The 15,005-nt window shown below is 40.7% G+C and overlaps 1 protein-coding gene across 1 annotated transcript in view; it reads left to right on the forward strand.

Moving 5' to 3' along the window:
- The window catches only part of LOC122649810 (AUGMIN subunit 5-like), a 35,205-nt gene that overhangs the window by 13,589 nt on the left and 6,611 nt on the right, over positions 1–15,005 (forward strand). The window contains exon 6 of the mRNA XM_043843052.1: positions 221–406. Within this exon, the coding sequence (XP_043698987.1) occupies positions 221–406 (186 nt within the window). The remainder of the gene's footprint in view (positions 1–220; positions 407–15,005) is intronic.

The raw sequence follows: 15,005 nt of genomic DNA on the forward strand, positions 1-15,005 counted from the left end.
AGTCTAAAAAATTTCGGTCAAAATCTTTACCTTTTTGTGTATCACATAGGGTTTTGTTTCGAGCCCTTGCAAAACCGAAATATTTTGCACAGTTCCGCAAAATTTTGGTGAAACTTTGTACCATGCTTTTACATTCTTTTACTGTCAATGAAAATGCAGTGTCACAGGATTCTTTTGGAATTAAAGAAATTCTTATTTTGATCTCATTGTACCCCTGTAGGATGCTGCTGCCTTCTGGAATCAGCAATCATTAGCTGCACGGGAGTATGCATCGAGCACCATTATACCAGCTTGCTCAGTTGTTGTAGAGATAGCAAACAGTGCAAAGGATCTTATTGAAAAAGAAGTGTCTGCTTTCTATCAAGGTCTGGACAATAGCCTTTACATGCTGCCATCAACTCCACAGGTTGGTAATGGTATGACTATTGTATAATTACGTTTATAATTGACCTAGCTAGGCTGGTCTTTGTATATTTCCAGATGGTTATTGTATTTTCTAATTTGAGAGGAAATTTATTTTACACATTATTTTTGCTGAACAGATACTGATAACCATTCAATGGTTCTTGGGAAGACTATACATTGTCTGCTTAGAGTTGTCAAGGTGACCAGGTATTGTCTAGATCACTAGGCATAGGCATTCCATAGGGCTAGGTGACAGAGGCCTAGATAACCTAGGGATACAACTAGGTAGCCATTTTGGCTAGCCCATTGGCCAGTCCATAGAAATATATATAGATAATTCTTGTTTTTTGGGGGGGGGGGGGGATGGGTGGGTGGTGGATGGTGGGTGCTGATAATGCTCACAGAAGTAAGTGAACAGTGTCAGGTTCCAAAGTTATTTTTTTCCCTCATGTCATTGGGATGCGGAGTTCAAAAGCAGGGGTGAATAATATCTTCCGAAAGTTAATCTCCGCACCCAAAACCAAGTTTCATGATTGTTGAAGGGTAAACTTGTAACTCTGTAAAAGTGATTAGGTAATAGCATTCAACCCAATGTCCAGACATGGGAACCTGTTGCCTCTTCATTGCTGTGAAAGTCTAGTTTAGATTTTTTTTTTTTGGGTAGAAAAGTGTAGTTTAGATCACCAAACACATTTTGTTGTAAGAATGCTGTTGACTAAGAATGTTTCTCTACCCCTTTGTTGTGGTGGGGTTCAAGTGGAAACAAAACCATTGTCCAATCCTTGGTTGCAGCTATTATCGCCGGAATGAAGCAGATAGAAAAATTCAGGGGAAATTTCTATCACTCTCCTATACCTGGCCTATATTACTTGAATTTTCCTACCCCAAACTTTTTTTGATTCCCCCAGAAAACTGAACTTTCACCTCTTTTTCTCCCCTGGTAATTCAAAATCCCTATATTACACTGTACCCTGCTGCACCCGTGCTCCTGCTCTAACATGCAGCCATATAGAGATTAGACCCTACATATGCCTCTTCCGTCTTTGATCTAGACCTGGGATCTCTTCTCTTGCCCTCCTCTCTGATATGTTCCACTGCAATAACTTCACCACCTCTCTAGTTCTTCTGCTGCTGGCTACAACACTATTAACCTTTCCTGGATTTACTGCTTGACCCCTATCTCTTTGTTCCATTTGGGTGAACACCTTCCGGCATATAATCGGGATATACAGAATTTTTTATCCAGGTGTTGTAGTTTTGCCTAACCGTTCGGCCAGAGATGTCGGATGATCACTGTTTAGGCTACTTGTATTGATTTGCCAGAGTGTGGTTAGACTCCTCACAAAATCTAAACTTGAAATGTGAACTTACCTTTAAAGAGTGTTGATTACAACTTCTTGATTACCCTGTTCATCATCCTCATCAATTTTGGCTGAAATACAGCTACCAACACCCTCTCCTTCTCGATTGGGATGACTGTCATTGGTCAGTAAGGGATTACATTACTTTCCTCAACAGGAACCAAATCTAAATGGTCAATGACCCCCTTTTGCTCTGATCTGGTGGATGATTCACCAACTTAAAAAACCAAGGCTCCACCTGATGTAGATTTGGTCAATCGATGGAGCTGCAAGATAGGCCAAAACCTGGCCCATATTATTGGTTATTCAAGCCCATCGGTTTCAGAATGTACCTGGCCATGATTTGGAACACATTCAGCCATATCAGCCATATCGATTTCTGTGCTATAAAGGAGATATCGACCAGCTTTGTTTAGAGGAGATATTTTCCAGATCTCATGGGCCCCGATGGCCAGCTGTATGCTGGCTAGTGTGAAGACCAGTTGCTGTTGCGTGGAGGACTCTTACAGCTGCTATAAGTTAGCTTTTTATTTGATAGATTTCAATTAATTTTTGTTTCTATTTAGGATTTATTCAGTTATGTAATTGGAAGGCAACCTAGGTTTAGTTTCCATTATTATTGGGATTTTATTTTGAAGTGTGGCTAGAAGTTTTGGCTTAGGATGTAAACGATTGATTGTTATAAATGAAGGATGGCTGCTGGTTTTCAGCAGCCAACAATTTGAGAAGTCAAAAAAAAAAAAAAACTGAGCTTAGGTTTTGAAAAACCAACGATGGCTGTGGGATACAGTTGAGGTGTGAGATACCGATGCTATGAGAGGGTGAGAGGCTCAATCCAATTCTATCCTACCTTTTCTATCTTCTTTTATTATCTCCCAATTGATACCCTGTTCTAGTTACTGTTCTGAGATTTTCTTCCCATCAGAGATCCAATCGAAGGGTCCCTGCTGCTGCTGAGATACTTATTTGGTCCTTAGAAGAGTACCTACTGCTACCTCGTCAGCTGCTGGCTGGAGGAGACAAGAAGATACCTGGGTTTTTCTGGTTTGTCCGCCCTCCCGCCACGAGTCAACTCCACATCCTCCACAGCAGTCGGCTTTCCTGCGACTCACAGCGCATCCTTTGTCGGCTTTCTCACTAGTTCAAGAGGTGGAAGACTTCCACCCTCGGTATCTCGGTATATTACCCCCTCCGCTTTCTTTCTTTTGTTCGATTGATCTAATACTTCCCTTTTTCTCTATATTGCTTTATCATTTTTCCCTTCTTTGTTTCCAAAATTACCCCTCCCTCCTGTTCTTATTCTAGTTTGCCATTTTTTTAAGCTTCCAAGTTTACCCTCTATGTCACTTATGTTAGTACATCTTTAGGATTTGTCTTCCTTTATGTTCCCCGCCCGCTTGTCTCCAAGAGTCATTTAAGGTTTCTTTATTTACAATTCTGCCATTGTTATCATAAACTTCACTTTATTTATGGGATTTGCCACTAACTCCTATTTGAGTATCCTCTTATTTGTGTGGACCCATTGCGATTCCGAATACAAACCTGGCCATGGATTCCTTTGTGTTTAGGTTTAAAGTTCCATTGCCCAACAGAAAGCTTGCTAATTTGTTTATTGATGAAAGGTAAAGTGAACCAGATCATTATTGAATACAGGGATTATGTATTTGTCGAATTCTCCATTTCTCAGTATTGTGATGGTGTTTATTGTGAAGTGTTTGAATCTTCTTAACATTATTAAATTGGGTCGAAAGTGGTTGGAAGGATGAAAAGGCATTGTTGATCGTGATAGAAATGTGTGCATCCTACAACCTTTTCACATGTGCTAGACATTCTTTCTTCAAGGATTGGTTGACAAAATATGCTCGAAGTCAAAGAAAGTGATACTGATAGTGCAACCACAGGATGAGCCGAATGGATCAACAAAAGAGGTAGACCACTCGGATGTGGTACAACAAATACGGGTCAAGGAAGATGAGATGGTTATTATGGGTGACGATACAACAGACTCTCTTGCAGCGACAAGTGTTCACTTTGAGTTCATTCTTCCCCATGATTTTCCAGCCATGGATGCAACTTCTAACATAGTTGTTAAGGCGGCAAGGAGACCCAAGGCGGTGTAGTGGTGTCTAAGCTCTTAAGCGACAAAGCGCCCAGATGTTATTTTTTTTTTATTTCCTCACTTTTCTAGCATTATTTTGTATGCTACAATATGTAACTTCTATCATAAAAAATCAGCATTAAGCCACATCGTCATAAAAAATCAACATTAAGTCACATCAAGTCAACAAAAATCAATATTAAGCCACATCAAGTCATCAAAAATCACCCTAGAAATAGAAGACAACAGAACTGAAGAAGCAAGCTATTAGAAGTTTGAAACAATCAAAACATAAATTTGGTTTATATGTTATTGGAATTGGTCATTTTTAGGTATACCTAGTCTCACATTTGGTTTATACTGTTCTTAGAAAATATGATCTTATCAATAAGTAAACTTGCTCTCAATTTAGAGGAAATGTTCTCGTTCTCTAAGAAATTTGATTGATTAGTTAGTGTTCGTGGCAGTGTTGTCATTGTTGGCAACAAGGTTTGACAGCAGTGGTCATCAGCATATGGTTGGGCTTGCGTTTTCTTACTTTCGGTCCAAAGGGCATTTATTGGAAAGTATATATATTCACTAAGAATGACCGAAAACACACTTTTTGAGCCCTAGAGAAGAAGGAAATCGTGGAGAAGTCGTATTCCATCATTCTAGTGTGGTTCGAGAGCAGAGGCGCGAAGGAGATCATCTGAAAACCTTGATTTGGTGTTGGCGATGGATTCGAGTGTTTGATTCGTTCTATTGAAGATCTCAGAGCATTTGCTTGGAGTTGGAGGTTTGCCTTTGAGGAGGTAAACGTGATCACAGACCATTACTTCTCTGTTCTAGGTTTAGTTCTTGTTTTTGAATGTATTGGGTAGAACCTAGAGTGTGATTTGTTGTGGGTGGGGTTTGTGATTGAATCTGTTTATTTGGGTTGATTGATTGTAAGGCTGAGGCCATTATTGTATTGGGATTGAATTCCTTGCCCTCACTGAGGTGAGAGGTTGAAGCAGGGTAAGGGGTATCCTGGCCGTAGGTGCGGCTTATTGTATTTGAGTTGAGTATTGGGCATATAGGAAACCCCGAGGGGTATTGCTCCGTGGACGTAGCCTTCACATACTGTGAGGTGAACCACGTATATCTTGTCTCGTTGCCTGCTGTTTTTTGTTGGAGACTAATCCCTGTTTTGCAGAGTGGGTTTACAGTCTTGGTAGACTTGGCCACATTCTGGTGGTACGAGGTGAGACTGTAAGCAACCGTGTTGTTTACAGAAAACATAAAAAAAAAAGGAAGCTGATTCACCCCCCTCTCAGTTTGATCCGGTGTTTACATGATCAAATGATTTTATTTTTACATGCGACTTTTTGTATTAGGTAGAGCACAAAACCAGCTTTCCAACAAATCCAAGATTGCTTAAATCTGATTTATATTGAAGGAGTTAAGTTCCGATCAAACCTTATTTGGTGTGTGCGAATGTTGTCAAAATCGCTCTGAATGATTTTAAAAAAAAAAAAAAATATCAAAACAAATGAATATTTTACCGCTCTTTTGGTTTTTAGCAATGTTTTACCATATTCAGATTTATGGAATTTTTAGATTTGAGAAAAACCCCAGCATTAGAAAGTTGAAAATTTCACCTACCGCCAAAAATCTAGTTTTTGTTCTTGAATTGGGGGGGTTCACTTTTTATCCTTTTGAAATTTGATTTTTTTAACATATTTATTGGATTCAAATGGGGAGGTATTTGCTTATTTATGAATAATATGTTAAGTTTACTTAAATGATATTGGGCATATAAGTGCCAGAACCTGACTTGATACCAATTAAACCAATGCAAGGCACCCTACAATAAGGCAGCAACCACTTAGGCACCTAGAAATCCGCCTGGGAGACACCTTGTCGACGCCTTGACAACTATGACCCTAAAGCTTCATATTTTGGATTTTTTTTCAAGTTGTAGTATATGAGCAAATAACCCTTGTTCGTGTGCTTTTATTTCTACCGTTCTACAAAACTCGCGGTCGAGTTTTTCTCAACACCGGGGGAATTGATGCAGGTGTACTACCTGAGAGTCTTAGACTGAACTGAACCCGTTTGAGAACCCAGACTTAGAACCGGGTCCAAAGCTGGATTTTTAGTTTAGTAGGTTAATTAGATATTTATTTTCTTTAGGAAATATGCAATCTATTAACTTTGGAAGTTTAGGTGCATAGTATATTTGGTTGCTAAGTTGCTCTTAGTTTCCTTGATAAAGTTTGTTTCCTAATTTAATAGGTTTCCTTGGCTAGTTGGGCTTTCTTCTTTTAAATAGTTTGTATTAGGATGAAATTTCAGATTTGAAGAATGAAATAGTGAAGTATTTGTGAGTGTCTGCGTAGCCAAAGTGATTGTGCAATTCCCCCCCCCCCCCCATCTTTTTTCTTATGCGATTTCTTTTCTCCCCTGGAACTCTATTTTCTTCTCAGATTTCGCTCTCCTCTAACCAGTCCTCCACCAAGGTATATATGGAGCAACCTCTAGGATATGTTGCTTAAGAGGAGGATGCGTCCAAGGTATGTCATCTTCAAAAGGCTATTTATGGGTTGTAACAGTTTTCCCGTGCTTGGTTTGATGAGTTTAGTAAAGTCATTGGTGGTTATGAGTTCACTTAGTACATCTTTGATCACTTTGTGTTTGTTTGTCGTACATCTTTGATCACTTTTGAGTTCACTCAGTACATCCCATGCTTGGTTTGATAAGTTCCTTTGCTAGTTGGGTTTTCTTGTTGTGTATGCTGATTATATTATAGTTTCCGACTTTCCGGTAATGATTCTTCTGACATTGAAAATATCAAGGCATATCTCCACTGGCATTTTCAGATAAAGGACTTAGAGGTGCTCAAGTACTTTTTGGCAATTGAAGTCATTCGTTGCAAGAAGGGTGTCGGTTTGTCTCAGAGGAAATATGTTCTAGATCTTCTATCTGAGGCTGGTATGTTGGATTGTAAGCCTTTTGATAACCCTACAGATCCTAATCTGAAACTTGGGGTGTGTGTGATGACAAAGAGTTTGTTGATAAACATCAGTACAAAAGATTGGTTGGGAAACTTATTTGATTGTTACTCAACCTGATATTTCCTTTGCCATTGTAGTTATTGGTTAATTTATGGTGAATCCTAAACATGCTCACTAGGATGCTACTTGTCGCATTCTAAGATACCATAAAGGTGCTTCTGGCAAAGGTCTTGCTTATCATTGTCATGCTCACATGGATATTGTGAGTTATTCTAATGCCGATTGGGCTGGTGCTGCCAACGATCGTAGATCAACTACTAGATATTGCACATTTGTTGTTGATAATCTTGTGTCCTGGAGGAGTAAGAAGCTGACTATTGTGGTTCAGTCGTGTACAGAGGCTAAGTATAGAGTTATGGCTGATATTGCAGCGGAGTAAATATGGTTGAAGTCCCTCATACAAGAATTGGGGTTCTCAATTACTAAGCCTATGAAGATGTATTGTGATAATCAAACTGCGATTTATATTGCCAGTAATCCGGGTTTTCATGAGAGGACTAAGCATATTGAGGTCGATTATCACTTCGTGAGAAATGCAGTTATGCAAAGTTTGTTTCAACTCCGCTTGTCTTCTCTGGCAATCAAGTTGGTGATATGTTCACAAAGGCGTTATTCTGGCTTGCGTTTCTTAGTGGTTGTTCCAAGTTGGGTATGGGAGATATATATACTCCAACTTAAGCATAGTTGTCACGGCGTCACGGCGATCCAAATTGGTGGAGGGGTGTCACATCGATATATCGACATGTCGCCCGCCATGGCGATCATGTCGACCATGTTTTATTTTTTATTTTCTCTATTTTTAATGTCATTTAGTATGCTATAATATATATCCTATAACATCAAAAATCAACTTGAAAGTGTACTACTAATATACTATGGTTTAATTCATGAAAGTGTAATATCCATTAGTGTGTATGAAAGTATGAAAACATAGATTAGCCTATCAAATAATTGAAAGCAATAGTCTCTGTGTGTGTATGTGTGGCTGTGTGCAAGGTAAGAAGAAGAAAAAATAAAAAAAAAAACACCTTCTCTGTGACTGTGCAAGCCTGCAACTGCAAGGCAAGAAGAGAAAAAAAAAAACAGAGAGAACTACTGGCTGTAATAAATCCCTCCCCCCCCCCCTTCTGTCTCTCGACTCTCTCCCTGTCTCTGTGTGTGTATGTGTGGCTGTGTGCAAGGCAAGAAGAAGAAAAAAAAAAACACCTTCTCTGTCTACGTGCAGGCCTGCAACTGCAAGGCAAGAAGAAGAAACAAAAAACCGAGAGGTCTATGATTGTGTGCAAGCCTGCAACTGCAAGGCAAGAAGAAAAAAGGAAAAAAAAAAACTGAGAGGTCTGCGACTGTAAGCAAGCCTGCAACTGCAAGGCAAGAAGAAGAAAAAAGAAAAAAGAAAAAAAAACTGAGAGGTCTGTCACTGTGTGCAAGCCTGCAACTGCAAGGCAAGAAGAAGAAGTTAAGAAGACGAAGAAGTAAGAAGAAGAAGAAGAACTGAAGGAGAGAGTTGCCGGAAGTGAAGAAGACGAAGAAGTGAGAAGGAGAAGAAGAAGAAGAATAAGAAGAACTGAAGAAGAAGGATCGAGTCGCCGGAGGACTGGGAGGAGATTGGAGAAGAAGAAGAACAACCAAATAAAAAATAAATAAAAAATCACTTGCCTGGAGGTTGCCGGAGGGGTTCGAAGTTGCCGAGAGTTGCAGGAACTGAAGCTTCAGTTCTTCTTCTTCTTCTTCTTCTCACTTCTTCGTCTTCTTGACTCCTTCAGTCTCCGTGTCTCTGTCTCACGAAGTCTCTCCTCTGTCTCGACCTTTCACTTTACGATTTCTAAAATCTCCCAATTTCCAATTCCAATTAGGGATTTAGGGTATAGAACTATAGTGTACTGTTTAATCTTTAATGGTTTTAATTTTTTGTGTTAATGTGACCAATACAAATCAAGGAAAAAGCATTTAAGCTTTTAAATGGTTTTAAAAAAAAATAAATTAAAACCTAAATTTTATCCACTAATATCGACCGATATGCCCATATATCGTGGTATGGCGTCCATGGCGACGCCATGACAACTATGAACTTAAGGGGGAGTGTTAAAGTGTCTCAGTTTGGAAGTCCATGGATATTCATGGACCTCTGTACCATGGGGTCTTGTCTAATAAGTATCTTACTTAGCTATTATTTATCTTTCATATTGTATTAGACTTGTTAGGCTTAGTTAAGTGTTTTATTTCTAATTTACTTTAATTGTAATGGGCTTTGACTCTTAGTAGACTGCCTACCAAGAGTCTGTTTTCTTACTATAAATAATGGGTGCTGCTCATGATAGGTTATTCTATCCTTGTGTGTTCAGCCCTCTTGATCTCCTCCATCTTCTTCTCTTCTTTTTACCTCTGTCACTGGTTGTTCTGGCCTTGGTATTATTTCATTTTCATTCTAATGGGTCACTTTAATAGGCCTATTGTTAGAGATATAGGCCAGAATACCGTAGGGGTATTCTGGTCCTTTCCTCCTTTTTGTTTTTCTTCTTATGTTATTTATTCTCTTTCCTTTGTTTATACTTATGTCAGCTATATAGGGGCATAAGTGTCTATGTAATTCGCTTTTATAAGTATAAATACAGGGCTTAGGGAATCATATTGATTCACTTAAGCATTAAACCATTCTATTTCTCAACATGGCATCAGAGCAATGACACTTCTGATTTTTTTTTCAAAACCCCTCCCTCCCATCGTGTTCTCTTCCCTTTCCCTTCTCTCTCGATTTTTTTTTCTCCCCCTTCTCCTTGCTTCTTCTCCTTCTCTAAGGGCAGCACTGCAGAGGTAATCACATGATCTAGTTGCTGCCCCTTCCCACCTCTTTTATTCCTTTTTTTCATGACCTTTTCTCTCGATGGCTGCTGGTTCCATATTGTGCTAATTAGAGTTTCCTTTTTTTTTTGGGAAGATCAGTCCTCGATTTATTAGGCCTGCTTCTCCTTCTATTGGAGACCCTCTTGCGACATTGGACTGCTACTATCGAGATTACAACAGAAACTGAAGACCATCTCTCCCAATCGAGACCTACTTTCAGGTTTTTTTCTTCAAAAAAGCCCTGCATATTCTCAGTTTTTGAATTGGACTGCTTGCGGCTCCTGCTTCTTTTGGATTTATTTATTCTTCATCCAGGGCATTCTCTACAGTATATTGGACAGCGTGGGTAAGCCTTCTTCAACAATTTTTTTTTGGGATTTCCCTGCCCCATCGATCTCTGTTTTTGGGTTTTCTTCCATAACCCTCACACTCGATATTGGGGAGGGCTCCTATTTTGCTGCTGGACAGATCTTCTCTTCACTATGGGTGACTCCATTGATATTTCGATTGCTACATCTGATCAGGTTAGCCATGACAAATCTGATTTCCGTGATCTCCACCCTAACCCTATCAAGTTAGACGGTAGCAATTATCTTCTATGGTTTTGATCAGCCTCTTTTGCTATTGCTGGACGTGGCCTCACTGGTTATATTGATGGGGCTATCCCTATGCCGACTGCCCCTGGTACTGCCAAGACTCGATGGCTAGCCAACAATGGTCTTCTTATGTCATATTTTGTTGGTTCTATGAATTCAGATCTAGCCCAGGGATATCTTCTACTTGATACCGCTTCTCAGATTTGGGCAGCATGTAAAGAGACATATGGGCAGCTTGGTAATGATGCTCAGGTGTATGAGCTTCGCCAAAGGTCCTTCATACTACTCAAGGGGACTTCACGGTGTCTAAATATTATGCCACTCTCCGCAGCCTTTGGCAGCAATTGGACCATTTTTCAGATTATCACCCTGATATAGCTACCAACATCGCTGCCTATAAGAAGCATGTTGACAAGATTAGGGTGTATGACTTTTTGGCCGGGTTGAATGTTGAATATGACCAGATTCGTGTTCAAGTGTTGGGCCATTCTCCTTTTCCCACACTTGAACAATCCTATGCCCTGGTCTCTTCAGAAGAAAACCGCAGGGCTGCTATGTTACATCCTCCTGTTTCGGACAGATCGGCTCTCCAGACTGCTGCCCAAGCTACTGCTGCCCCTATTGGGACTTTATCTGTTGGTAGTTCTCCTTCAGGTCTTATTACCTGTGACCACTGTCATAAGCCTTATCATACCAAGGACAGGTGTTGGAAGCTTCATGGGAAACTGGCTGACTTTGAAGCCAAGCGGGCTGCCAAGAAAAAGCCTAAAAGCAAGGCAAATCAATCTGAATCTGTTGATACAGCCCCGGCTACAGACATTGGTCTATCCCAGGATGATTTACAGGCTTTCCTGCGTATACTAAGGTCTTCCGTTGCTGCTGCCTCTACTACTTCCGCTGCCACTGCCAATTCCTCAGCTCCTTTAGGTTCATATTTTGCCCGGTCAGGTATCCCTTTTGGTGGTCATTGTGCTTCTGTAGCTTCACATCCCTGGATCATTGATTCCGAGGCTACAGATCACATGACTGGTACTTCTAGCTTATTTTATAGATATTCTCCCGCTTCTGAGAAAGACAAGGTCAAGGTGGTTGATGGTTCCCTTTCTTACATCTCTGGAAAAGGAATCATCAACTGTACTTCTAACCTACCTTTGTTTTCTGTTTTACATATACCTAATTTTACTACTAACCTCCTTTCCATTAGTAGTATTACTCGTGATCTTAACTGCAAGGTAACCTTTTATCCTTCCCATTGTGTTTTTCAGGATCTGGCGTCTGGGAAGACGATTGGATTGGGTAAAGTTCACGGTGGGCTGTATCTGCTTGATGATGGTCATGTTCCTTCACCGCTACCTTCTCCACTCTATCAGAACTCCTTGGTCTCTTCTGAACTTTACCAATGGCACTCTAGATTAGGTCACCCTCCATTAGGAATTTTAGCGCATTTATTTCCATCTTTGGTCACCAAATGTAATAAGGATAATTTTTTTTGTGAGGCTTGTGTTCTGGCCAAACAGACACGTGCAACTTTTTCTTTGTCTAATAAAAGGAGTTTTTCTGGTTTTCATTTGGTGCATTCGGATGTTTGGGGACCTAGTCGTAAGACCTCTATCTCTGGCCATCGTTGGTTTGTCTCATTTATTGATTGTCATTCTCGAAATACTTGGATTTATCTTCTTCAGTCTAAAAACCAAGTTTTTTCTTGTTTTCAACATTTTCATAAAATGATCTAGACCCAATTCCATGCTACTCTTAAGGTTTTACGGAGTGATAATGGCACTGAATATAAGGAATCCCAATTTCAAAAGTATCTTGCTGATCATGGGATTATACATCAGACTAGTTGTGTTGATACCCTGGCCCAAAACGGTGTGGCCGAAAGAAAGAATCGCCACTTATTGGAAGTGGCAAGAGCATTAATGTTTGCTCGACATCTTCCATCCCAATATTGGGGTGATGCGGTTCTCACTTCCGCTTACCTTATTAATAGGTTACCTTCCCGGGTTTTGGATTCCCGTAGCCCATCTGACGTTTTACTTGGTGATTCCTCCTTTGTGGTAGCTCCCAAAATCTTTGGCTGTGTCTGTTATGCTAGGGATACTCATTCCCCTGGCAAACTTGAACCTCGTGGGTTACGGTGTATTTTTTTGGGTTATTCTCCAACCCAGAAAGGATACAAGTGTTACCACCCTCCTACCCGCCGTACTATGGTCAGTATGGATGTGGTTTTCCATGAAACCCTTTCATATTATTCCTCCCCACCTCTTCAGGGGGAGCGTTCTAGTGAAGATGTGGTGCATACTCTTGGGTTTCCCCTCCCCCCATCACCTATAGCCACCGACCAACACTCCCCGGCTGCTGTCCAGCCTCGAGTGGCTGCTGTCCAGCCTCCCGAGGCTGCTGTCCCTTCACTTGAGGGGAATCTAATACAGGGCGAGATCATGGAAACAGATGGTGGTAATGTTCCTATTCAGGGGGAGCTGACTCCAGTACAGAGGACCATTCGTAACTTTCAGAGGACCATTAACAATTCCACCATTCTCACTTATAACCGGAGATGTTCTAACAGAGGGCAGAATCAGACCACTGCAGCACCGATACCCATCCAGTTGCCGCCTCAGGATCCAGATCCTCCTTCTCCTGGTGAGCCCTCCTCTTCTGTTCTACCCATTGCTCATCGCAAAGGTACCAGGACCTGCACTTTACATCCTATTTCCCGTTTTGTGTCTTATAGTTCTCTTTCTCCCTCTTTTTGTACATTTGTTTCCTCCCTTTCTAAAAATTGGCAGGAAGCATCTACAGATGGGAAGTGGAAGGCAGCAATGTTGGAAGAAATGAGAGCATTGAACAAAAACAATACGTGGGATCTTGTAGTTCTTCCTCCAGGAAAAAGACCAGTGGGTTGTAAATGGATGTTTGTGGTCAAGCAGAAGGCAGATGGTACAGTGGATCGGTACAAGGCACGTTTGGTTGCTAAAGGCTTCACTCAGACGTATGGCATTGACTACCAGGAGACTTTCGCACCGTAGCAAAACTCAATGCTGACGGGTATTGCTATCCTGTCATGATGAATCTTGGATGGGATCTTCAGCGAGTTGGATGTGAAGAATGTCTTCCTCCATGGTGAACTAAAGGAAGATGTATATATGGACATTCCTCCAGGTTTTTCAAGTCCTGCTACCAAGGGGAAGGTGTGTCAACTGAAGCGTGCACTCTATGGCTTGAAACAGTCACCTAGAGCTTGGTTCGGTAGATTTCACAAGGCTATGTTGTCCGTGGGCTAATAGCAAAGCAATGCTGATCATACCTTGTTCATCAAACGTGTGGGTGCTAAGGTTACTCTCCTCATAGTCTACGTTGATGATATTGTAGTGACTAGTAATGATGGTGATGAGATCAACAGGTTGAAGCTATTCCTTGGCCGTAAGTTTAAAATTAAGGATCTAGGGACTCTGAAATATTTTCTCGGAATAGAGGTTGCTCGTTCTTTAAAGGGTATATTTCTGTCTCAAAGAAAGTATGTCCTGGATCTACTATCTGAAACTGGGCTGCTAGGGTGTCATCCTTCGGCAACTCCTATAGAAGCTACGACAAGACTCAAGGAGAAAGAAGGCTCACCTGTTGACAAAGGTCGTTATCAACGGTTGGTGGGCAAACTTATCTACCTATCTCACACTTGGCCAGACATTGCCATTGCAGTGAGTATGGTCAGCCAGTTTATGCATGACCCTTATTCTTCTCATATGGAGGTCGTCCTTCGCATCTTAGGATACTTGAAGTCTGCTCCAGGACAAGGGATACTCTTATCTCCCAATGATCATCTGAAGGTTGAAGCATACACTGATGCGGATTGGGCTGGTTCCAGTGATAGGAAGTCCATCTCTGGATATTGCTCTTTTGTTGGTGGGAACCTTGTCACCTGGCGTAGTAAAAAACAGAATGTGGTGGCCAGGTCCAGTGCTGAGGCTGAATTTCGTGCGATGGCTCATGGTATCTGTGAATTGTTGTGGCTTAAGGGGCTGGTTGCAAGATATTGGAGTTGCTGTCCAACTTCCAATGATGTTATATTGTGACAATAAGGCTGCCATAAGCATCGCTCATAATCCTGTCCAATATGACAGTACTAAGCATGTGGAGGTGGACAGACATTTCATCAAGGAGAAACTTGAAGCTGGACTTATCTGTGTTCTCTATGTGAAGTCTATTGATCAGCTGGCTGATGTGTTCACAAAGGGGCTGACTGGCAAAGTGTTTCATCCTTTTCTAGCCAAGTTGGGCATGTGTGACCTTTTTGCACCAACTTGAGGGGGAGTGTTAGAGATATAGGCCAGAATACCGTAGGGGTATTCTGGTCCTTTCCTCCTTTTTATTTTTCTTCTTATGTTATTTATTCTCTTTCCTTTGTTTATACTTATGTCAGCTATAGGGGCATAAGTGTCTATGTAATTCTCTTTTATTAGTATAAATACAGGGCTTAGGGAATCATATTGATTCACTTAAGCATTAAACCATTCTATTTCTCAACACCTATAATATAGGTAGAGGTTAGGCATATGGAATTAGTTAAGTTATTGTCTTTATTTCTTTATTTTAATTGTTATTAGGTGTTTTAGTTAGGATGGATTAGGATTCTATAAGTCCAGTCCTTTTTTTTTTTACAATCCAG

The sequence above is a fragment of the Telopea speciosissima genome, chromosome 2 (genome assembly GCF_018873765.1).
Source record: "Telopea speciosissima isolate NSW1024214 ecotype Mountain lineage chromosome 2, Tspe_v1, whole genome shotgun sequence".
Lineage (NCBI taxonomy): Eukaryota > Viridiplantae > Streptophyta > Magnoliopsida > Proteales > Proteaceae > Telopea > Telopea speciosissima.